Source organism: Mesoplodon mirus (genome assembly GCF_964341445.2).
Source record: "Mesoplodon mirus genome assembly, chromosome: 5".
NCBI classification, from domain to species: Eukaryota; Metazoa; Chordata; class Mammalia; order Artiodactyla; family Ziphiidae; genus Mesoplodon; species Mesoplodon mirus.
The window spans coordinates 42,887,505-42,909,648 of record NC_138980.1 but is presented as its reverse complement, the minus strand read 5'-3'; the positions used below and the strand labels follow the sequence as shown (position 1 = coordinate 42,909,648).

Below are 22,144 nucleotides of genomic sequence, written 5' to 3'. Positions count from 1 at the left end.
AAGTTACCTCCTCCCTCTAATAATAATAATAATAAATAATATTGTGATAAGTGCTATGCTAAAATGAGTTGTAATAATATTATTTTTATTATTTTATTATTTTTAATTTAATTTTATTTTGTATTTTTAAAGTTTAATTCACATAAAGTTCAGTCTTTGGTGAATTTTGACAAATCATATTCATACAACAATCGAGAACACTGTCGTGTGCTGGACACTGTTTTAAGCCCTTTGCATAGATTAATTCATTTAGTACTCTTAGCGACCTGATGAAGTACATACCATTATCATTTCCACGTTGCAGATAAGGAAACCGAAACCGAGGCACTGTTAGCTATGTGACTTGCCTAAGGTCAAGTCACTGGTCCGTGGTAGAGCTGGGCCTCTATTCCAGGAAACCTGGCTCTGTAAATCCCCAGTGATACTGACACCAGCTCCCTTGTGAACTCAGACCCCGCCAACCTCCCAGTGACCCCAGTGATGAGAGAAGAGATGGGGTTGGGAAGGAAGCCAGGCAGAGCTGGATAGCAGAGGATGAGCTGAGGCAGGAGCATCTAGCAGACTTTTTAGACGGGGATCCATAATAAGAAATACATTGTACCCTATGACCAGTTATGTGTAAGGCAGCCTGTCCCAGTACCTGGAACATAGTAGGTACGCAGTAAATATTCATTGCACGAATAAAGGAGGAGGAGACTACTGGTCTGCAGCCTCATTCCCCAGTCATGACAGATGCCTTGATAACCTGAGGGGATGCTAGTTCATCTGCACTGTCCAAAGTAAAACCCAAGCTCAGGTTGCCAGCATTGGCATGAAGACAAGCAAAACATCTTTTCTGACAGCGGCAACCTCCTCTCAGAGCCCCAGGATGAACTCAGTCCTCAACTCTCCTGAGGCTCTTAGAGAAGCATCCAGCTTTGCCCCCTCTCCCTCTGTACCCGCCTCCATCCTCACAGGGCCCTCTGGAAGAGCACTTGGGTTTGTGTACCCACATGCCCCCCCACTTCAGCCAGGGCTCTGTCCCCAATCCTGTCATGGGTCCAGCTTCTCCTTTTGGGGACATTCTTGGGGACAATGTCCAGCTTAATTTTTGAGTCCCTATCTTCTTCACAGCCTGTCTCTGAGAACATGGCTGATCTGGGGCATGAACCTTGGAGGACGCTTCAGGGACAAAGAACTGTCTTTTTAAAAATTTTTATTGGAGTATAGTTGATTTACAGTGTTGTGTTAGTTTCAGGTGTACAGCAAAGTGAGTCAGTTATACATATACATATATCCACTCTATTTTAGATTCTTTTCCCATATAGGTCATTACAGACTATTGAGTAGAGCTCCCTGTGCTATACAGTCGGTCCTTATTAGTTATCTATTTTATATATAGTAGTGTGTATATGTCAATCCCAATCTCCCAATTTATCCCTCCCCCCATTTCCCCCTTGGTAACCATAAGTTTGTTTTCTACACCTATGACTCTATTTCTATTTTGTAAATAAGTTTATCTGTACCATTCTTTTTAGATTCTCCATACAAGCGATATCATATGATATTAGTCTTTGTCTGGCTTATTCACTCAGTATGACAATCTCTAGGTCCATCCATGTTGCTGCAAATGGCATTATTTCATTCTTTTCATGGCTGAGAAATATTTCATTGTATATATGTACCACATCTTCTTTATCCATTCCTCTGTCGATGGACATTTAGGTTGTTTCCATGTCCTGGCTACTGTATCAATAAATAGTGCTGCAGTGAACATTGGGGTGCATGTATCTTTTTGAAGTATGGTTTTCTCTGGACATATGCCCAGGAGTGGGATTGCTGGATCACATGGTATCTCTATTTTTAGTTGTTTAAGGAACCTCCATACTGTTCTCCATAGTGGCTGTACCCATTTACATTCCCACCAACAGTGTAGAAACTGTCTCTTAGAAACACAATTGCCAGCAGCAACCATGCCTTAGCCTACAACCCAGGCAGTTCACAGCCCCCCATGCTGGGAAGAAACCCACCTGGATGAAGGAAAAGCCCTGGGCTTTGCCTCCTTCCAGCATCACTCAGTTTACAAGGAATGAGCCTCTGCCTTCTGTGGTGTCGTGGGCGGTGTGGGTGGGCAGCTTTCCCCTGGGTGGATGAGCAGGAATTCTGAATTCTGGCTGCATTCCTGTTTCAGGATCTGTTCTGAGTTGTCTGAGACTCCCTACTTCCTAGATTTATTACCCTCATCGTCACAGTCAGTTTCATTTTTGCTTTTTATTCCATCCTCCTCATCCTTTTTTTTGGATAAAAGTATGTTAGAAATTTATTAGAAATATAAATGTATTAATCTTACAAAAATAAGAATTGACATTTAAAATGTGTAACAAAACTCCAAGTTTTTTTCTGGTTAAATATTCAGAATCCTAAGAACATATTTCCATACATGTGTTTATTTAATGAATATTGTGATAGGGTTATCACAATAGATGTATTTACCTAATATTTTAGGTTTGCTGAATGAAACAAATTAAAGAAGAACAAGAAAAAGTCAGATTGACAGACTTTAGAAGAAAGAGATCAAACCTATCATTATGGTTAAGAAGTAGTATAGCTGTAGGGTCTTTTTTTTTTTTTTTAAACCTTGAGTCCCTAAGCTTTGTAGGCTAGTCATCATCCCCTGGGTTATCAAGGGCAAACTCCTGCAAGATCCCCCGGAGTCTGGGGGTCTTGCCCTCAACCGCCACCTCAAAGGAAGCCATTTATGTCTGACTGCACCCCTGCTACTTATAAGCAAGGCTGGCTCCTCAGCTCTAGGGGTGAGAGAGCCTGCAATTTGCCTGCTAGGGAGGAAGGACCAGGCCTCTGGTATCTGGGACCTGGCAGGGTGGATGCAACCAAACAAAGAGGTACTCCCGGCAGCAACCGGCAGTGGGATGGGGAGTCCAAAAAACATAGACCCAGTCATCATCGTTGCCCTCCATTAGCTACATTACCTTGGAAAGTGTTGCCACTCTGTGCCTCAGTTTGTCCATCTGTAAAATGGAAATAATTTCACTGACTAACAAGGCATATAGAAAACACCCAGTGCAGGCCTGTGACCCTCTGGAGCCATTCAGAACCAGTGACTAAAGATAATAACACCAGGAAGCCCCAGGAGACAATAAATTCTGGACCTGCAGTTCGCTGCATCCCTATTGCACTTTCCTTGTATTCATTTTCGAGTGCTAGTTTGCATGTTTGAGCACTTAGCTCAGTGGGACCTGGATGAGTGCTACCTGCATCTGAGAGGTCCCCTCCCCTCTACTGAGCTTTAAGGGCAGAAAGCACCCTAACCTGGACCCTGAGAAAGAAGCATTCTGCTTAGGATAGGACAGAAGGCCCCAGAGAAGTCGGGTCACAACAGAACTGGATGTGGACCCTCACTCAGAGCCTTGCCGCTACGGAGCTGAATCCCTGCTCACCCTTGGGGCAAGAGGAGGAGGCAACTTCTTGCTTCTTCTAGTTGAAGTCCCCAAAGGATTCAGGCTGTGCATAAGGCCACCTCTCTTTAGGATATGTGCCTTCTTATTAGGGGTTCAGCCAGTCAGTATGAGGGGGACTGGGATGGCCCTATCTTATCACAGACTCTTCTCCTCCCCTGGGTTCTAGGAAGCTGGCTCCTTCCAACCCAGAAGCTTATAGGGTGGAAATAATGATAACAAATTATTATATTATGTGGATAACTTAGTGCCATTCAGCAGGGGTGTGTGTGTGTGTGCTGGGGTTCTTGGCATTGGTGGCTGTGTGTCCTTGGGAGTAATGTCCCCAATGTTCTTGTTCCATTTGCTTATCTCTGTCAGGGCTTCTGGGAGCATTTACACAGAAATCAATCCAACTCGATCATGGTGTATTATTCTGCCATTTGCAGCAACATGGGTAGACCTACAGAATATTATGCTTAGCTAAATAAGACAGAGAAAGACAAATACTGTATGATATCACTTATATGTGAAATCATGTCACTTATATGTGAAATCTAAACAAATATATAAATGAATGTATATGTGAAAGAGAAACAGACTCAACAATATGGAAAACAAAAGAGTGGTTACCAAAGGTGAGAGGGAAGGGGTGAGGGGCAGGTTAGGAGTAGGGGGTTAAGAGATACAAACCACTGTGTATTGGGTTGGCCAAAACGTTCGTTCGGTTAATGAATACGTTGTTCAATAAAGTTCTTGGTGAAAATGAAAAATGTGCCTTTTATTTTTGCTTAAAACCAAACGAACTTTTTGGCCAACCCAATATAAAATAGATAAGCAACAAGGATATATTGTATAGCACAGGGAAGTATAGCTGTTATCTTGTAATAATTTTTTTTTTTTGCGGTACACGGGCCTCTCACTGTTGTGGTCTCTCCCGTTGCGGAGCACAGGCTCCGGACGCGCCAGCTCAGCGGCCATGGCTTACGGGCCCAGCCGCTCCACGGCATGTGGGACCTTCCCGGACCGGGGCATGAACCTGCATCCCCTGTATCGGCAGGCAGACTCTCAACCACGGCGCCACCAGGGAAGCCCTCTTGTAATAATTTTTAATGGAGTATATATAAGCTGTAGAAATGCTGAATCACTAGGCTATACATCTGAAACTAATATAATATTGTAAATCAACTATACATCAATTTTAAAAGTCACCTCATTAACATGACAAAAGGCACCCTTATTGCTCTCATCATGCAGGAAATTCCAATGGTATTAGGAGCTCTTTGCCCGAAATGGGGACAAAGACCAAATACATATTTCTTATTATAAATTACAATATCACAGCTTTAAAGAAGACTTTCCAGAGGAGGAGATGCTTGAACTGTGTGGGTTTTTTTTTTCATTTATTGAGGTAACATTGGTTTATAACATTATATAAGTTTCATGTGTACAACATTATATTTCGACTTCTATATATACTACAGCATGCTCACCACCAAAAGCTTAGTTTCCTCCATCACCATAGGGTTGATCTTCTTAACTCATTTCATCCTCCACCCATTCCATTTCCCTTCTGGTAACCTGTACTATGTTCTCTGTACCTATGTTTTTGTTTTTGTTTGGTTTAGTTTGTTCACTTATTTTTTTTAATTCGGTTTTATTTATGCAGTATTTTATTTATGTTTGTTTTTTATATTCCACAACTAAATGAGATCATATGGTATTTGACTTTCTCTGTCTGACTTATTCCATTTAGCATAATACCCTCTAGATCTACCCATGTTGTCACAAATGGCAAGATTTCATATTTTTCATGACTGAGTAGTAGTCCAGTGTGTGTGTGTCACATACATTCTTTATCCTTTCATTCATTGATGGGCATTTAGGTTGTTTCAATATCTTGACTATTGTAAATAATGCTGCAAGGAACAGAGGGGTGCATATATTTTTTTCAGATTAGTGTTTTGATATTCTCTGGATAAATGCCCAGAAGTGAAATAGCTGAATCATATGGTAGTTCTATTATTAATTTTTTGAGGAATCTTTAGACTGTTTTTCATAGTGACTGCACCAATTTACATGAACACCAACAGTTTACGAGTGTTCAGTGCAATCCCTATCAAAATTCCAATGACATTTTTCATAGAAATAGAATTTTAAAATCCTAAAATTTATATGGAACCACAAAAGACCCCGAATAGCCACAGCAATCAGAGAGGAAAAAGAAATAAAAGGAATCCAAATTGGAAAAGAAGAAGTAAAATTGTCACTGTTTGCAGATGACATGATACTATACATAGAGAATCCTAAAGATGCTACCAGAAAACTACTAGAGCTAACCAATGAATTTGGTAAAGTAGCAGGATACAAAATTAATGCACAGAAATCTCTTGCATTCCTAGACACTAATGATGAAAAATCAGAAAGAGAAATTAAGGAAACACTCTCATTTATGATTGCAACAGAAAGAATAAAATACCTAGGAATAAACCTACCTAAGGAGACAAAAGACCTGTAGGCAGAAAACTATAAGACATTGATGAAAGAAATTAAAGATGATACAAACAGATGGAGAGATATACCATGCTCTTGGATTGGAAGAATCAACATTGTGAAAATGACTCTACTACCCAAAGCAATATACAGATTCAATGCAATCTGTATCAAGCTACCAATGCCATTTTTCACAGAACTAGAAAAAAGAATTTCACAATTGGTATGGAAACACAAAAGACCCTGAAGAGCCAAAGCAATCTTGAGAAAGAAAAACAGAGCTGGAGGAATCATGCTCCCAGACTTCAGACTATACTACAAACCTACAGTCATCAAGATAGTATGGTACTGGCACAAAAACAGAAATACAGATCAATGGAACAGGATAGAAATCCCAGAGATAAACCCACTCACTTATGGTCACATTATCTTTGATAAAGGAGGCAAGAATATACAATGGAGAAAAGACAGCCTCTTCAATAAGTGGTGCTGGGGGGCCTCCCTGGTGGCACAGTGGTTGAGGGTCCGCCTGCCGATGCAGGGGATACGGGTTCGTGCCCCGGTCTGGGAGGATCCCATATGCCGCGGAGCGGCTGGGCCCGTGAGCCGTGGCCGCTGGGCCTGCGCGTCCGGAGCCTGTGCTCCGCGGCGGGAGAGGCCACAGCAGTGAGAGGCCCGCATACCGCAAAAAAAAAAAAAAAAAAAAAAAAAAAGTGGTGCTGGGAAAACTGGACAGCTATATGTAAGAATGAAATTAGAACACTCCCTAACACCATACACAAGAATGAACTAAAAATGGATTAAAGATCTAAATGTAAGGCCAGACACTATAAAACTCTTAGAAGAAAACATAGGCTGAACACGCTATGACATAAATCACAGCAAGATCCTTTTTGACCCACCTCCTAGAGAAATGGAAATAAACACAAAAATAAACAAATGGGACCTAATGAAACTTAAAAGCTTTTGCACAGCAAAGGAAGCCATAACCAAGACAAAAAGATAACCCTCAGAATGGGAGAAAATATTTGCAAACGAAGCAACTGACAAAGGATTAATCTCCAAAATATATAAACAGCTCATGCAGCTCAATAACAAAAAGACAAACAACCCGGAGATCGGTTCAAGATGGCGTAGTAGAAGGACATGCTCTCACTCCCTCTTGCGAGAGCACCAGAATCACAGCTAACTGTTGAACAATCATCGGCAGGAAGACACTGGAACTCACCAAAAAAGATACCCCACATCCAAAGACAAAGGAGAAGCCACAATGAGACGGTAGGAGGGGTGCAATCACAATAAAATCAAATCCCATAACTGCTGGGTGGGTGACTCACAAACTGGAAAACACTTATACCACAGAAGACCACCCACTGGAGTGAAGGTTCTGAGCCCCATGTCAGGCTTCCCAACCTGGGGGTCCAGCAACGGGAGGAGGAATTCCTAGAGAATCAGACCTTGAAGGCTAGCTGGATTTGATTGCAGGACTTCGACAGGACTGGGGGAAACACAGACTCCATGCTTGGAGGACACACACAAATTAGTGTGCACATCGGGACCCAGGGGAAGGAGCAGCGACCCCATGGGAGACTGAACCAGACCTACCTGCTAGTGCTAGAGGGTCTCCTGCAGAGGCAGGGGATGGCTGTGGCTCACTGTGGGGACAAGGACACTGGCAGCAGAGGTTCTGGGAAGTACTCCTTGGTGTGTACCCTCCCAGAGTCTGCCATTAGTCCCACCAAAGAGCTGGGTATGCTCCAGTGCAGGGTTGCCTCAGGCCAAACAACCAACAAGGAGGGAACCCAGCCCCACCCATCAGCCAAAAAGTGAATTAAAGTTTTACTGAGCTCTGCCCACCAGAGCAACACCCAGCTCTACCCACCACCAGTCCCTCGCATCAGGAAGCTTGCACAAGCCTCTTAGATAGCCTCATCCACCAGAGGGAAGAGAGCAGAAGCAAGAAGAACTACAATTCTGTAACCTGTGGAAGAAAAAACACATTCACAGAAAGACAGACACAATGAAAAGGCAGAGGACTTTGTACCAGATGAAGGAAAAAGATAAAACCCCAGAAAAACAACTAAATGAAATGGAGATAGGCAACCTTCCAGAAAAAGAATTCAGAATAATGATAGTGAAGGTGATCGAGAACCTCGGAAAAAGAATGGAGGCAAAGATCGAGAAGATGCAAGAAATGTTTAACAAAGACCTAGAAGAATTAAAGAACAAACACCTAGAAGAATTAAAGAACAAACAAACAGAGATGAACAATACAATAACTGAAATGAAAAATACACTAAAAGAATCAATAGCAGAAAAACTGAGGCAGAAGAACGGATAAGTGACCTGGAAGACAGAATGGTGGAATTTACTGCCACGGAACAGAATAAAGAAAAAAGAATGAAAAGAAATGAAGACAGTCTAAGAGACCTCTGGGACAACATTAAACGCACCAACATTCGCATTATAGTGGTCCCAGAAGGAGAAGAGAGAGAAAGGACCCGAGAAAATATTTGAAGAGATTATAGTCAAAAATTTCCCTAACATGGGAAAGGAAATACCCACCCAAGTCCAGGAAGTGCAGAGAGTCCCAGGCAGGATAAACCCAGGGAGAAACATGCTGAGACACAGTAATCAAATTGACAAAAGTTAAAGAGAAAGAAAAATTATTGAAAGCAACAAGGGAAAAATGACAAATAATATACAAGGGAACTCCCATAAAGTTAACAGCTGATTTCTCAGCAGAAACTCTACAAGCCAGAAGAGACTGGCATGATATATTTAAAGTAATGAAAGGGAAGAACCTACAACCAAGATTATTCTACCTGGCAAGAATCTCATTCAGATTTCACGGAGAAATCAAAAGCTTTACAGCCAAGCAAAAGCTAACAGAATTCAGCACCACCAAACCAGCTCTACAACAAATGCTAAAGGAACTTCTTTAGGTGGGAAACACAAGAGAAGAAAAGGACCTACAAAAACAAACCCATAAGAATTAAGAAAATGGTAATAGGAACATACATATCGATAACTACCTTAAACGTGAATGGATTAAATGCCCCAACCAAAAGCCAGAGGCTTGCTGAATTGATACAAAAACAAGACCCATATATATTCTGTCTACAAGACACCCACTTCAGCCCTATGGACACATACAGACTGAAACTGAGGGGATGGAAAAAGATATTCCATGCAAATGGAAATCAAAAGAAAGCTGGAGTAGCAATACTCAGATAAAATAGGCTTTGAAATAAAGAATGTTACAAGAGACAAGGAAGGACACCACATAATGATCAAGGGATCAATCCAAGAAGAAGATATAACAATTATAAATATATATGCACCCAACAGAGGAACACCTCAATACATAAGGCAACTGCTAACAGCTATAAAAGAGGAAATCGACAGTAACACAATAATAGTGGGGGACTTTAACACCTCACTTACACCAGTGGACAGATCACCCAGACAGAAAATTAATAAGGAAACACAAGGTTTAAATGACACAATAGACCAGATAGATTTAATTGATATTTATAGGACATGCCATCCAAAACCAGCAGATTACACTTTCTTCTCAACTGCACACGGAACATTCTCCAGGATAGATCACATCTTTGGGTCACAAATCAAGCCTTGGTAAATTTAAGAAAATTGAAATCATATCAAGCATCTTTTCCGACCACAACACTATGAGATTAGAATCAATTACAGGGAAAAAAACGTAAAAAACACAAACACATGGAGGCTAAACAATATATTACTAAACAACCAAGAGATCACTGAAGAAATCAAAGAGGAAACCAAAAAATACCTAGAGACAAATTACAAGGAAAACACGACAACCCCAAACCAATGGGATGCAGCAAAAGAAGTTCTAAGAGGGAAATTTATAGCAATACAAGCCTACCTCAAGAAACAAGAAAAATCTCAAATAAACAATCTAACCTTACACCTACAGGAACTAGAGAAAGAAGAACAAACAAAACCCAAAGTTAGTAGAAGGAAAGAAATCATAAATATCAGAGCAGAAATAAATGATATAGAAACAAAGAAAACAATAGCAAAGATCAGTAAAACTAAAAACTGGTTCTTTGAGAAGATAAACAAAATTGATAAACCTTTAGCCGGACTCATCAAGAAAAAGAGGAAGAGGTCTCAAATCAATAAAATTAGAGGGCTTCCCTGGTGGTGCAGTGGTTGAGAGTCTGCCTGCCGATGCAGGGGACGTGGGTTTGTGCCCCGGTCCGGGAAGATCCCACATGCCGCAGAGCAGCTGGGCCCGTGAGCCATGGCCGCTGAGCCTGCGCGTCCAGAGCCTGTGCTCCACAATGGGAGAGGCCACAACAGTGAGAGGCCTGGGTACTGCAAAAATAAATAAATAAAATAAAATAAAATAAAATTAGAAATGAAAAAGGAGAAGTTTCAACAGACACCACAGAAATACAAAGCATCACAAGAGACTACTACAAGCAAGTCTATGCCCCAAAAATGGACAACCTGGGAGAAACGGACAAATTCTTAGCAAGGTATAACCTTCCAAGACTGAACCAGGAAGAAATAGAAAATATGAACACACCAATCACAAGTAATGAAATTGAAACTGTGATTTAAAATTGTCCAACAAACAAAAGTCTAGGACCAGAAGGCTTCACAGGTGAATTCTATCAAACCTTTAGAGAAGAGCTAACACCCATCCTTCTCAAACTCTTGCAAAAAATTGCAGAGGAAGGAAAACTCCCAAACTCATTCTATGAGGCCACCATCACCCTGATACCAAAACCAGACAAAGATACTACAAAAGAAGAAAATTACAGACCAATATCACTGATGAATATAGATGCAAAAATCCTCAACAAAATACTAGCGAACAGAATCCAACAACACATTAAAAGGATCATACACCATGATCAAGTGGGATTTATCCCAGGGATGCAAGCATTCCTCAATATACGCAAATCAATCAATGTGATACACCATGTTAACAAATTGAAGAATAATAGGCATATGATCATTTCAATAGATGCAGAAAAAGCTTTTGACAAAATTCAACACCCATTTATGATAAAAACTCTCCACAAAGTGGGCATAGAGGGAACCTACCTCAACATAATAAAGGCCATATATGACAAACCCACAGCAAACATCATTCGCAATGGTGAAAAACTGAAAGTATTTCCACTAAGATCAGGAACAAGACAAGGATGTTCACTCTTGCCACTATTATTCAACATAGTTTTGGAAGTCCTAGCCATGGCAATCAGAGATGAAAAAGAAATAAAAGGAATACAAATCGGAAAAGAAGAAGTAAAATTGTCACTGTTTGCTGATGACATGATACTATACATAGAAAATCCTAAAGATGCCACCAGAAAACTACTAGAACTAATCAATGAATTTGGTAAGGTTTTAGGATACAAAATTAAGGCACAGAAACCTCTGGCATTCCTATACACCAACAACGAAAAATCAGAAAGAGAAATTAAGGAAACACTCTCATTTACCATTGCAACAAAAAGAATAAAATACCTAGGAATAAACCTGCCTAAGGAGGTGAAAGACTTGTACTCAGAAAACTATAAAACACTGATGAAAGAAATCAAAGATGACATACACAGATGGAGAAATATACTATGTTCTTTGGATTGGAAGAATCAATATTGTGAAAATGATTATACTACCCAAAGCAATCTACAGAGTCAATGCAATCCCTATCAAATTACCAATGGCATTCTTCACAGAATTAGAAAAAATTTTTTTACAATTCATATGGAAACACAGAAGACCCCGAGTAGCCATAGCAATCTTGAGAAAGAAAAACGGAGTTGGAGGACTCAGGCTCCCCAACTTCAAACTATACCACAAAGCTACAGTAATCAAGACAGTATGGTACTGGCACAAAAACAGAAATATTGATCAGTGTTAGAGTACAGAATACCCAGAGATAAACCCACGCACATGTGGGCACCTAATTTAGGACAAAGGAGGCAAGATCACACAACGGAGAAAAACAGCCTCTTCAATATGTGGTGCTGGGAAAACTGGACAGCTACCTGTAAAAGAATGAAATTAGAACACTCCCTAACACTATACACAAAAATAAACTCCAAATGGATTCAAGATTTCAATCTAAGACCAGACACTATAAAATTCTTAGAGGAAAACAGGAAAAACACCGTTTGACATAAACCACAGCAAGATCTCTTTTGACCCACCTCCTAGAGTAACGGATAAAAACAAAAATAAACAAATTGGACTTAATTAAACTAAAAAGCTTTTGCACAGCAAAGGAAACCATAAACAAGACAAAAAGACAACCCTCAGAATGGGAGAAAATATTTGCAAATGAAACAAGAGACAAAGGATTAATCTCCAAAATATACAAACAGCTCATGGAGCTCAATATCAAAAAAACAAACAACCCAATCCAAAAATGGGCAGAAGACCTAAATAGACATTTCATCAAGGAAGACATACATATGGCCAAGAAGCACATGGAAAGATGCTCAACATCACTAATAATTAGAGAAATGCAAGTCAAAACTACAATGAGGTATCACCTCACACCGGTCAGACTGGCCATTTTCAAAAATCTAGAAACTATAAATGCTGGAAAGGGTGTGGTGAAAAGGGAACCCTCCTGCACTGTTGGTGGGAATGTAAATTGTTACAGCCACTGTGGAGAACAGTATGGAGGTTCCTTAAAAAACTAAAAATAGAACTACCATATGACCCAGCAATCCCACTACTGGGCATATACCCTGAGAAAACCATAATTCAAAAAGAGTCACGTACCACAACATTCAATGCAGCCTATTTACAATAGCCAGGACATGGAAGCAACCTAAGTGTCCATCGACAGATGAATGGATAAACAGGTGGCACATATATACAATGGCATATTACTCAGCCATTAAAAGAAACGAAATTGAATTATTTGTAGTGAAGTGGATGGACCTAGAGACTGTCATACAGCGTGAAGTAAGTCAGAAAGAGAAAAACAAATACTGTATGCTAACACATATATATGGAATCTAAAAAAAAATTGACACTGATGAACCTAGTTGCAGGGCAGGAATAAAGAGGTAGACACAGAAAATGGACATGAAGCTGGGAAGGCAAAGCTAGGGCGAAGTGAGAGTAGCACTGACATATATACACCACCGAATGTAAAATGGTTGGCTGGTGGGAAGCAGCAGCATAGCACAGGGAGATCGGCTTGGTGCTTTTCGATGACATAGAGGGGTGGGATAGGGAGGATGGGAGGGAGGCTCAAGAGGGAGGGGATATGGGGAAATGCATATGCATATGGCTGATTTGCTTCGTTGTACAACAGAAGCTAACACAGTATTGTGAAGCAATTATATTCCAATAAAGATCTATTAAAAAAATAATAAATAAAGAGACCTAGGAATGAAGGCTCCTGGTCTAGGAATGCATAAGAGCATGGCTGGTCAAGAGGGACCCAAGTCCTTGACTGCGACTGTCTTGAGCAACTTCAGTGTATTGGCTGTGCACAAAGTCTGGTGTGGGGAGAACAGATTTCCTATTTGAAGCTGATATCCTTGAGGTAATTGCCTATGGTTGGGCCTGAAAAATCACACACAGCTTTTTACCTACAAGCCAGACTCCTCAATAACTACAATAATTTTGCTGGATTTAACTCATGTTATATATGAATATTTCAAAATGAATAAAGGTATAATAGAGTGATGAAGACCCTACTCGTTCTAAGGAGACAGATAGTTTTAAAAATTTATATGTTGAGACCAATCAGATCAGAAGTCCCCACAATTAACAAAAAGCTTTCCATCCCTTATGACCATCTTGAGGGTTTGATTTAATGTAAAAAACACAGTTACTCTTTAAATGCCTTCTCAGAGACAAATGAGGGCATTGCTAAGCCAGTATCTAGTGAGAATGTTCCTCATAGGTCCGTATTCTTAGGGAATGCAAAGGTAACACCTCTATCTTTTACTTCAGGCCCCGATGAGTCTGTGGCAATCACCTGGATCCTCTCTCTTCATCCCTGGGGTCAAGAATTGGATTGTTTAAGGAAGTAAAATGACTAGGTTTGAAATCGATTTCTTTGGCTTCTTGTCACTCTAAAGATGTTGGTTATTTTTTTTTCTAGAGATTGTATTAACGGAACACTGTTATTGCTTCACCATAGTAATTTATATGATTAGTAGCCAATCAATTCAGCAGGAGAAAATGCCACAGGGTCAGTTCCCTCCACACTTTCTCTTGCACCAGGGTGAAGGATCTTTCTAAATCGGAGATCCTCACTGGAATTTTGTGTTGACAGGGAGGGCACAGATAGACTTGAGGTGACACGGTTTTCTTTTGTTACAGTAGGGGAAGGGATCATGGCCCTTGGCTATGCCAAGTTGGTGAGGATAATGTAAAAAAGAGTGCTCTTAGAAGGTCGAGCTTTCCTTATCCCTGTGGCAGTTACATGCCCTTTACCTCAAGGACAGGAAAAGGGTTCAGAGAGGGAGATGAATTTGAAAGAGGATGAAGGTAAAGGAAAAGAATTTTATCACCCTTCTATTCTGTTGCTTCTCAAATATAAATCCTTAAGTGGCTTTTCAGTGAACTAAGATTTGGGACATCTAGCGGAGGCTCGAAGTTATAAGCTGAAACTGGTTCCGCAAGGGCAGGCTCCAAGGAGAAAAGTAAAATAGGGTAGGGAAAGCCTCGTGCATGGGTAGAGTCCAGGTTCATCACATCCTTCCTTGTACAAAGAGCCCTTCTTTGTAGGGTATGTAGTACACTGAGCTCCAGGTAACAATTTCTTCTGAGTAAACAAGAGGGTCAAAGCCCTCACCCCACTAACCCTAACACTTTGATCCATATTTGGGGATGGTCAGTATGTTCCCTGGTGTCCAGAATCTTGAAATGTGGTAGGAGAGGGTTAACATTTTCTTTTCTGGAGAAATAGGAAATAGTTTGAGTTGAAATCACAGGAAGGAACAAATGATACTGTCAATCAGGACTCCTGTACCGTTTGCATATCTCCTATCTATTCACTTTCCAATCACAGGTATGTCCACAGGAAGCCCAGAAATGGCTACAGCCTTCAAAATCATAAGCTCCAAGGAGCCCAGCACCAGCCCAGAAATGAAGTACACTCTGGGAAATTCTTGGAATACTTCAACAGCAACTGTCCCTATGAAGACCACAGTGGAACCAGTCACACTTCAGTCCACAGCCATAGAGAGTAGCAGCATCAGCCTCCCTCACCTGCCCACAGGATTCATGACACCAGCCAAGTCACCAACAAAAGGGACAGCAACTACAGAATGGGTCTCACTCTCCCCATCTGCGGTTTGGGCCAACCCCCATCTTGGGACTCCAGAAGGGGCCAAAAAGCCATTGGGCACAGTGTCCTCTGTCTCCCGAGACTCAAATCCTAAAGGCAACATAGGGACTGGTCCACAAACAAGCCCAACTCTGATTCCAAGGACAACTGGAATGAATTTATCCATGTGGCTTGGCTCCACTGGAGGGACCACCGTGGACACACATGTCTCTCTGAACACATCTTCCACTGGTCCTGAAGACTCTGTGGCCATCCCGGACTCTGTGACAACCCAGAGGGTAACCATGAGCTCAGTGACAGATAAATCTGAATTTATAACCAAGACAAGGGTCAACATCACAGTCATTCCTTCCACTGTTCTGAGTAAAGATACAATGACAGATGAACAACAGGCAAGTATATCTGTGAGTGAGGCATATTCATCAGCTAGCCCATGGTCAGAGCAGACAACTGGGAGTAACCTGATTCTTGGTAAATCCCCTGAGGCCAAAGACACATTGCATAAAACCTCCGTAGAACAAACCACATTAGCATCTCTGACCTCTGAAAGCCAAGACATTACCAGCATCACCAATGCCTCAGGAGGAAAAATGAGCTCTTCACCGTCTGTCACATTCCCCTCCGTGGGGTCTACAACACTGGCGACCATCACAAGTTTAGTAACTAGTGATGTTGCCTCTACTCTTGGGCAACTATCACAGACCTCATATCCTGCAGGAGTGAGCAACATGGAGGTAACCATAGCTCCCACTCCACTTGTTACCACCACCATGACCACTATGGAAACCAATTCAGTCCTGACTACCATGCCCGGCCCAAAAGGAAGTGTGAGCACCACGGACAGCACCCTGGCTACAGAGACCAGCACATCTGCCCTACAGCACCCGCCCACCTGGTCATCCACAGCTGCTCCTGCCCCAACATCAGGCCCCAGGACTATCACAGACATGGCTTCAATCTTGGAAGTCACAGGTTCTCCTAAAGCAATTTCTGCAATGAGCACAACTTCATCCATAGCGTCAAGCACTGAATCAGGCTCTGTGTCTACCCCCCATGGCCTTGTGACTGTCATTGGAACCAGCCTAGCCATCCCATCCTCCTTTGCTTCAGCTGAAAAGACAGAGGCCAGCACAAGTGTAAGGACATTGAGTCCTTTAGACACAACTGCATCTATGCCCATCTCAACTTCTGGTGTCGAGAGGATGAGCACCTCAGTTCCTGACATTTTAAGCACAAATTGGACTCCCAGTAGAAGAGAAACAGAAGCCTTGCATGTTTCAGTGGCTTCTATGGACCATCCAAATACAAAGACTATCCCAAAGATCCTCCCATCCACTCCTCTGCCTGATTCTCTGTCCACTCTTGACTGGGCCACTGGGAGTTCTGTGTCATCAGCCATAACCTCTGCCTCAGTTCTTCAGGAGGTTACAACTCCTTCAGGACTCCCTTTGGAGAACATGATCAGCCCAACTACCTCACAGCTGCCCTCCTCCATAGAGGACATTACAAGTGAGGTCACACCTGTTACAATGGTAAATAGCTCTAAAGTCACTTTATCAGGGAGGCCAGATCTTGCCAGCAAAGAAGTAGAGCAGAGTTCTACCCAGCTTCACATCACAGCTTCTGCAGATCCAGGGTATATGTCTAAACCAGAAGCAACAACTCTGGATTTAATCCCATACACAGTAAGAACTCCATATCCAACTCCCTGGGTGAATGGGATAAGGACTCCTACAACAGAGGCAAGAGCTACACCTCATTCCTGGATGGGGGAAGAAGAATCAAGCTCAAGCACATCTCTGAACACCGAGGTGATAAATGTCTCTTCTGTCTCAGGAGGGACCATCAAGGAGGTTACTGACTCCCCAGGCTTATTAAAGACCACAGATCTACTGGGCATAAGCTTGGAATCTGGGACAACTTGGAAAAATGGCACATATGAGAGAATAGACACTTCTGAACCTACCACAGACAAAGAGACAATTCACCCATCTACAAACACAGTAGATACAACAGTATGGCCCTCAAATTCTAAACATGATCTTCATTCCACTGTCCCAGCCCACTCAGAGTCATCCATGGGCACATATCCAATGAATACTACCTCCATCATGCTGAATACCATTGTTTCCACATCAGCAACTACCTGGCCAGAATCCACAAGGGCTGGAAGAGAGCTTGATTACCCCCTGACCACTGAACTGAGGGAGTCCAGTATTTACATGGATACCAACTCAACCGCAGAGATAAGCAGTGTCCATTCCCTAAGTTCTTTTGCTACTACTAGGGTGTCCGGGACAGAAGTCACTACCTCTGACAGAATTTCCAGCCCAGATCTAGCTCAGTCCACAAGGTCATTAGACATCACCAGGTCCTCTACCTTCCCTGACATAATAGACTCTGAAAGAATGACCATCACCATGCAAACAGGTCCTTCTGGGACTACATCGCTGGGTGCACCTACCATGGACACATTAGCCACAGCCTCCTTGTCAGGGACTTACTTGGCTGTGACTCAGGGATTTCCACAGTCAAAGATAACCACTCAGATGAGCAAAGGTCCTGAAGGTGTGTCATGGACAAACCCTCTCTCTGTGGGAGAGACCACCTCTTCCTCTTCCCTAGCACCTATCTCTGACACAACCTCATCTTCTCATGTTTTGTTGACATCACAAGGGCAAAGTACCTCCTCTACTCTACCTGTGGCCTCAGGTCTCTTGCCTGAGAACTTTGGCTTGGGGAAGACCAGAGACATGTTGAAGACGAGTTTGGAAACTGATACCAATTTACCCCCAAATTTGAGGAGTAGTTCAGATGAGATGTTTGTCACCACAGATATAGAAGCAATTCATCCTTCCACAAACACGGCAATGACACATGTAGAGACTACCAGTCGTGAACATGAATCACATTCTCCTGTCCTGGCCCACACACAGCCATCCAAAGCTACATCTTCAGTGGTTACCTCCTCTACCATGTGGGACATTACTGCTCCCACATCAATGTCTGGCTCATCTGAGACTATAAAGATTGAGAGAGAGTCAGTGTCCTCTCTGAATACTGGACTTAAGGAGACAAGTACCTACCAGGAGACCAGCTCTGCTACAGAGACAAGCACTGTCATTTCCAATGTGTCCACAAATGATGCTACTACTGAGGTCACCAGGACACAAGTTACCTCCTCTAGCAGGATATCCATCCCAAACCCTGCTCACTTCAAAACTTCTCCAAACACACCTACAGAAAGCAGAACCAGCCCCTCTATATCCATGTTCATGACAGAATCTTCGGGAATGACCATCACCACCCAAACTGGTCCCCCAGGGGCTACATCACAGGACACACTTACCTTGGACATATTGACCAAGGTCTCTGGGGCAGGGACTCATTCAAATGTGGCTCAGAGTTTTACACACTCAGAGATGACCACTCTCAGAAGCAGAGGTCCTGAGGGTGTGTCTTGGACAAGCCCTGCCTCTGTGGAAAAAAACAGGTCTCACTCTTCCTTAGAACCCATCCTTGCCACATCCTCACCTTCTCCTGCACCTTTCACATTACAAGGGAATAGTACCTTCTCTCCTGTTTCCATGACCTCAGTTCTCACCTCTGGCTTGAGAAAGACCACAGAAATTTTGGACACAAGCTTGGAACCTGTGACCAGTACACCTGAAAGTGTGAACAACGTCTTGCATGAGATACTGACCACTTCCGAAGCCACCACAGTTACAGAAACAATTCATTCTTCAACAAGAACATCAGTAACCGATATAGGGATCCCTAGTTCAGCACATAAATCACAGTTCACAGTCCCAGCCAACACAGAGCCATCTAAAGCCACATCTCCAATGGTTATCTCTTCCACCATAAGGGACATCACTGTCTCCAAGTCAATTTCAGACTCTTCCAAAACTACGAAGACTGTGACAGAGTCAATATCCTCCTTGACCCCTGGACTGAGGGATACCAGCACCTATCAGGAGAAAACCTCAAGTAGAGATCCTTCCAAAAACACAGCCATAATCAATGTGGCGACCAGCAGTTATGAACATGAATCACGTTCCTTTGTCTCAACTGACTCAGAACCATCCAAAGCTGTATTTCCAATGAATACAGCCACCACCATAGGGAAAACCACAGTTTCCACCCCAAAGTCTAGCTACTCTGACACTACAAGAATTGAGACTGAGACAAGTCCCTCCTTAATGTTTGGACTAAGGGAAACCAGCACTTCCAAGGAAACCAGCTCATCCACAGAGCCAACCATTATCCTTCCTGGTGTGAACATTAGTTCTATTACTAAGGTGACAAGGACAGAAGACATCTCCTCTAGTGGTGTACTCAATCCAAGCCCTGCTATTTCCACCATGTCACCAATAAACTCCACAGAAATCATCACAAAACTTTTCACTTTACCCACAATGACAAAATCAACAAAAAACACTGTAACCACTGAAACAGGTCTTCCTGCAGCTACATCACAGGGCATACTTCCCTGGGACACATCAACCAAAACATCCATGGTAGGGATCCATGCAGCAGTGACTCAGAGACATCTACACACAAAGCTGATGTCTGCCATTAGCAGAGGTGCTGAGGTTGTGTCTTGGCCAAGCCCTGCCTCTGTGAAAGAAACTGGCTCTCCATCTTCCCCATTGACTGAAACTGCTATGACAACACCCTCACCTGAGCCATCCACATTACCAGGGAGGAGCCCCTCCTCTCCTACCCCTGTGACCTCATTTCTCACCCATGGTCTGGAGAAAACCAAAGACACATTGGGTACAAGTGTGGAAGCTGTATCCAATTCACCTTCAAGTGATATCGGCACAACCATTGAGATACTGTCCACCTCTGAGGTCTCCACAGGTACAGATGCAATTCAGCCCTCCAAAAACACAGCTGGGACCCACCGGGCCAACACAAGTTCTGGACATGAAGCACATTCCTCTGCCCCAGCTGACTCAGAGCCATCCAATGTCATGTCTCCAATGGTTACTCCTTCCCCCTCTAGGGACACCCATGTTTCTACATCAACGCCTCACTCTTTAGAAACTACAATGTTTGAGATAGACTCCACATCCTCTCTGACTCCTGATCTGAGGAAGACCAGCACCGTCCAGCAGAACAGCTCAGCCACAGAGAAAATCGCCGTCTTTGGGAAGACCAAAGACAGATTGGGTACAACCTTGGGAGCAGTGACCACGTTACCTCCAACTTTGAGTAGTCCCACAGTTGAGATAATTTCCACCTCTGAATTCTCCATAGATACAGCGAAAAGTCTTCCTCCCACATACACAATAATGAGTACTGTGGGTTCCAGCAGTTCTGGACATGAACTAAGTTCCTCTGTCCCAATTTTTCCTGAGTCCTCCAGCACCACATATCCTATGGGTCCTGCTTCTTCCGTGTATGAGACCACTCTTTCCACATCAATGCTTTCCTCCTTTGAGACGAAGACACTTTCCCATCTGACTCCTAGACTGAAGGAGACAAGAATAGCCTTGGATTCCAGCTCAAGCACACTCACAAACACACCTTCATCGCCTCTGTCCACCCATGGTTTGAAGGGTCCCAGGACTGATGCTACGTCTTCTGTGAAAGTATCAGCACCAGATCAGCCTCTGTCTACACAGTATACTGACATTCCAGTGGAAACAGTCACACGCTTTTACACTTCTCCCTCCATTACAGGGTCTGCTGGCATAACTGTCCCAGAATCCAATCTTTCTGTGCCTGTATCAGAAAATACACATTACCTAAGCACAGATATGCTGTCTTCAGCTGAGACCACTTTTGCTAATAACACACTAACACCTTCTTTGTCAGAGGCCATGGCTTCCTTTGCTACATCTGGAGTTCCAGGTGCCATCTCAGTCAGTCCATTTTCTAGGACAGAATCAGGCCCTGGGGATGCTACTATGCCCACCACTGCAGAGAGTCTACCTTCTTCAGCTTCAATACCATTCCCCTCTTTGACCTTCCGTACCACTGATTCTTCAACCAGCCCACTCCCCCATTGGATTACTTCCTCACCAGCTACCCCAAGAACAGCAGACACCAACCTTGAGGCAGAGAGCCGAAGCACTGCTGCATTACCCTTGTTTACAGCCAGTACTTTGCAGACTTGGACCCAGCCAGTCAGGACATCTTTACCACCCATTATGGGTACCAGAATGACAGAGAGTGTTGGTTTGGGAACAGTGACAAGTTCTTCTCAAGTTCTTCCACACTCAACCCAGTTGTCAAGTAAGGACCCATTGCTCCTACACTCTCATTATTTGGGGCTCATAGAAAATGGCTTCTTTTCCGACAGGTAAAAAGGAGTTAATTAGGGGGCCTCCCTGGTGGCGCAGTGGTTGAGAGTCCGCCTGCCGATGCAGGGGATACGGGTTCGTGCCCCGGTCTGGGAGGATCCCATATACCGCGGAGCGGCTGGGCCCGTGAGCCATGGCCGCTGGGCCTGCGCGTCCGGAGCCTGTGCTCCGCAACGGGAGAGGCCACAACAGTGAGAGGCCCGCATACCGCAAAAAAAAAAAAAAAAAAAAAAAAAAAAAAAAAAAAAGGAGTTAATTAGGAGTTTATTACTGCACCAGAAATTCCTTTAGCAAACATATATGTTGATCTATTTTCATGTCCAGGCATTGAAATAAGCACTGGGGAAACAAAGCTAAATAAGCAAGTAGTTGAATAATTATAGTACCATGATGGATGTTGTAACATTACAGCTAATGTTGATGATGACAATAATGATAACAACAAATGTTTATAGAACACTTATTCTGTGTCAAATGCTATTCTATTAAGTTCCTCATTGGAAGACAGTTTGAGAAGGGACTATTATAAGCCCATTCTACAAATGAGTCAACTGATACAGAGAGAGGTTGAGTAATTT

The 22,144-nt window shown here is 42.8% G+C and overlaps 1 protein-coding gene across 1 annotated transcript in view; it reads left to right on the top strand.

Annotated features, from left to right (window-relative positions):
- Window positions 1-22,144, top strand: part of MUC16 (mucin 16, cell surface associated) — a gene marked incomplete at its 5' end in the record, with an annotated part of 78,960 nt that overhangs the window by 25,804 nt on the left and 31,012 nt on the right. The window contains one exon of the mRNA XM_082623241.1: window positions 14,974-21,498. Within this exon, the coding sequence (XP_082479367.1) occupies window positions 14,974-21,498 (6,525 nt within the window). The remainder of the gene's footprint in view (window positions 1-14,973; window positions 21,499-22,144) is intronic.